Source organism: Phaethon lepturus, unplaced genomic scaffold, assembly GCF_000687285.1.
Source record: "Phaethon lepturus isolate BGI_N335 unplaced genomic scaffold, ASM68728v1 scaffold25762, whole genome shotgun sequence".
NCBI classification, from domain to species: Eukaryota; Metazoa; Chordata; class Aves; order Phaethontiformes; family Phaethontidae; genus Phaethon; species Phaethon lepturus.
In genome coordinates this window covers 1-2,244 of record NW_010521570.1, presented here as the reverse complement: position 1 = coordinate 2,244, position 2,244 = coordinate 1, and the positions used below count along the sequence as shown (strand labels likewise).

Sequence of the window (2,244 nt, the reverse complement as noted above, 5' to 3'; positions counted from 1 at the left end):
AAGAGCGGGTTCTCCTGCAAGGAAAAAAAAGATATGACAATTAGTCCTGGTGTCTTTCAGGGCACGTGGCACCGCTCCTATCTGCAGGACTCTAAAGTCCAATTCTAAGAAGAGATTAGAGGGAGGGGGCAGACAACATGCTTCTTTTTTTTATTTCATCCAGACAAGTTGAAGGGTTTGGAGGGCACTTGTGATTTTGTCCTCAACTGCTGTCCCCAGCTTTTAATCCCAATTATTATTTTCTTTGTTTAAGCAGCATCTGGAGCAGCCTTTCCCCAGGGAGCTGCCAGCAGACCTCAGTACTGGCCATGGGCTCAAGTGCCAAGTGTAGCACCGCGGGCCTTTTCCTTCTCCTTTTCCACCCCCTTGCCAAGCCAAAGCTGACTTTGAATGCCCAGCCCCTGAGTTCACATTGCTCAGACAGGAGGAAGGACTCCTAAATTTGAAGTCCGCTTCAACATCACTGATCCAAGCACGCTGCAAAGCGGCATCTCCCAGGAAAGCACCGCAGCACTTGCCCACACAAGGGCTGAGCGCAGCGCCTTAGCTATGAGCCATCGCCTCGCCAAGCCTTGGGGTTTGGATTACACCAGAGCCTTCCCCACTCGTGAGCGTTGGAGCTGGTGTACGCTCCGCGCCCTTGTGCAACAGTCCTTCATGGAGCATTACAACAGCCACCGTTCCTAACTGGCGTTACCTGTAACCAGTCAAGCAGCCTCGCTATGCTCTTCCCAACAATCTGCGTGTTGTTCACGGCATCGGTATAGAGCTGGTGGGCAAGCGAAAGCCAATCCACCACCACCACGTTGGCATCCTTCTCCCTCTCCTGAAGAGCAGATACCAAGCTGCCCAGCCAGGTTTCGAACATGCCGCTCATCTAGAAGGAGATTCAGGTGTTAGTTTCCATCTCACAGGACCAAGATTACACATTCACAGTGAAGTTATTTGTATATCATTTACATATTCTGCTCCAGCTGTATGCTGCTCCTCTGCAAGCCCCACTACTTCTCAGCGCTGTACAAATAGCATAAGAAAAACAGGTTTTGGGACACTCTGGGTGTAATTAGCTGCCTTGCCTTTTAAGGCAAGAGGGAGAGGCGTTCATCACATGCCACCTTATCGCTCTTTTTCTCAAGAGTTTCAGAAATTCTGATGGATTGCAAAATTATTTTCCAGCCCTGGCACCACTGTTTGCATAAGCCCTGGTAGAGTTGACAAGTCCCCTAATGCCACGCACTCAGTCACATCAAAGGCAGAAGCAAGCTTAATAAAGCCTGCCTGGCCTCTCTTTCTTTATCAAGGAGACCACGTAGCAGAAGTCAAGACTGCGGCCACACAGCTGCGATTACAGAAAGTCTGTGTGTGTGTCAAGACAAGTACCACCTTCACAGTGGTCAGTTAGTCGGATTTTAGGGAAAATCTCAAGGTCCCTTTACCACATTCACGTTATACAGACAAGAGAATCATTTGCGTTGATCATCGAGTCCAACCAATGTGGACATGAAGCGGGTTTGGGCAGTTGCCAATGAGTTGGGTGATTTCATAGAGTTCTTAAGTACGAACCACATCACTTTGCTCCAGGGAACTCAGGTGCAGCTTCTAAGAGGCCAGAGTGCCCAAAATATGAGAAGTTGTCCCAAGTTCCACATATTCTGGAGACACACAGCATTTACAGGGCAGTTTGCTCTCTCTGAGCGGGCAGAGTGAACAGCAAGCATCGCCGAGAGCCGTGCAAGATCCTCCACACTTACCGTCCAGCCGTGAATGATGAAGAAGGTCTTAGCTGTCACGTTGAACTTGCAGTCCTCCAGACACTTCTGGTGGCCGATGGCGAGCGCGCAACCGTCCTCTTCAGCGTCCGGCGTGGAGCGGAGGTTGAACTTCCCCTGCGGCTTCGGTGCCGGCACACGCTCCTGCGGGTGCTCCAGCAGCTCGGCGATGGTGGCATCTGCAACCCAGCGGAGGAGGAAGGCTCAGCAAAGCGCCTCTGAACCCGCTGCTGGCCTTCAGCCTCACCTGCGAGAGCTGAACCTGCCCGCTGCGGTTCTCCCCGACCCCGTCCCGCGTGGGACCGCGCTCACCCACCTTCTCCCGGCAGCGCAGGCTCCTGCCCCCCCCGCCGCGATGCAACAGGTCACGCCGGTGCACAGCAGGAGGACAAGCTTCCTCATCGCTCGGGCGTATGGATGGATGGATAGATGGATGGACGGACGGACGGAAGGACGGGCGGGCGGCGGCGCGGCT

At 53.2% G+C, this 2,244-nt stretch overlaps 1 protein-coding gene across 1 annotated transcript in view; it reads right to left on the bottom strand.

The window, feature by feature from the left end:
• LIPG (lipase, endothelial) overlaps nt 1-2,171 on the bottom strand; it is an 8,561-nt gene extending 6,390 nt beyond the window's left edge. Inside the window, exons 1-3 of the mRNA XM_010281575.1 lie at nt 2,073-2,171; nt 1,752-1,913; nt 687-877 (exon numbers count right to left, since the gene is read on the bottom strand). Of these exons, the coding sequence (XP_010279877.1) occupies nt 687-877; nt 1,752-1,913; nt 2,073-2,171 (452 nt within the window). The remainder of the gene's footprint in view (nt 1-686; nt 878-1,751; nt 1,914-2,072) is intronic.
• Nucleotides 2,172-2,244: the final 73 nt, after the last annotated feature.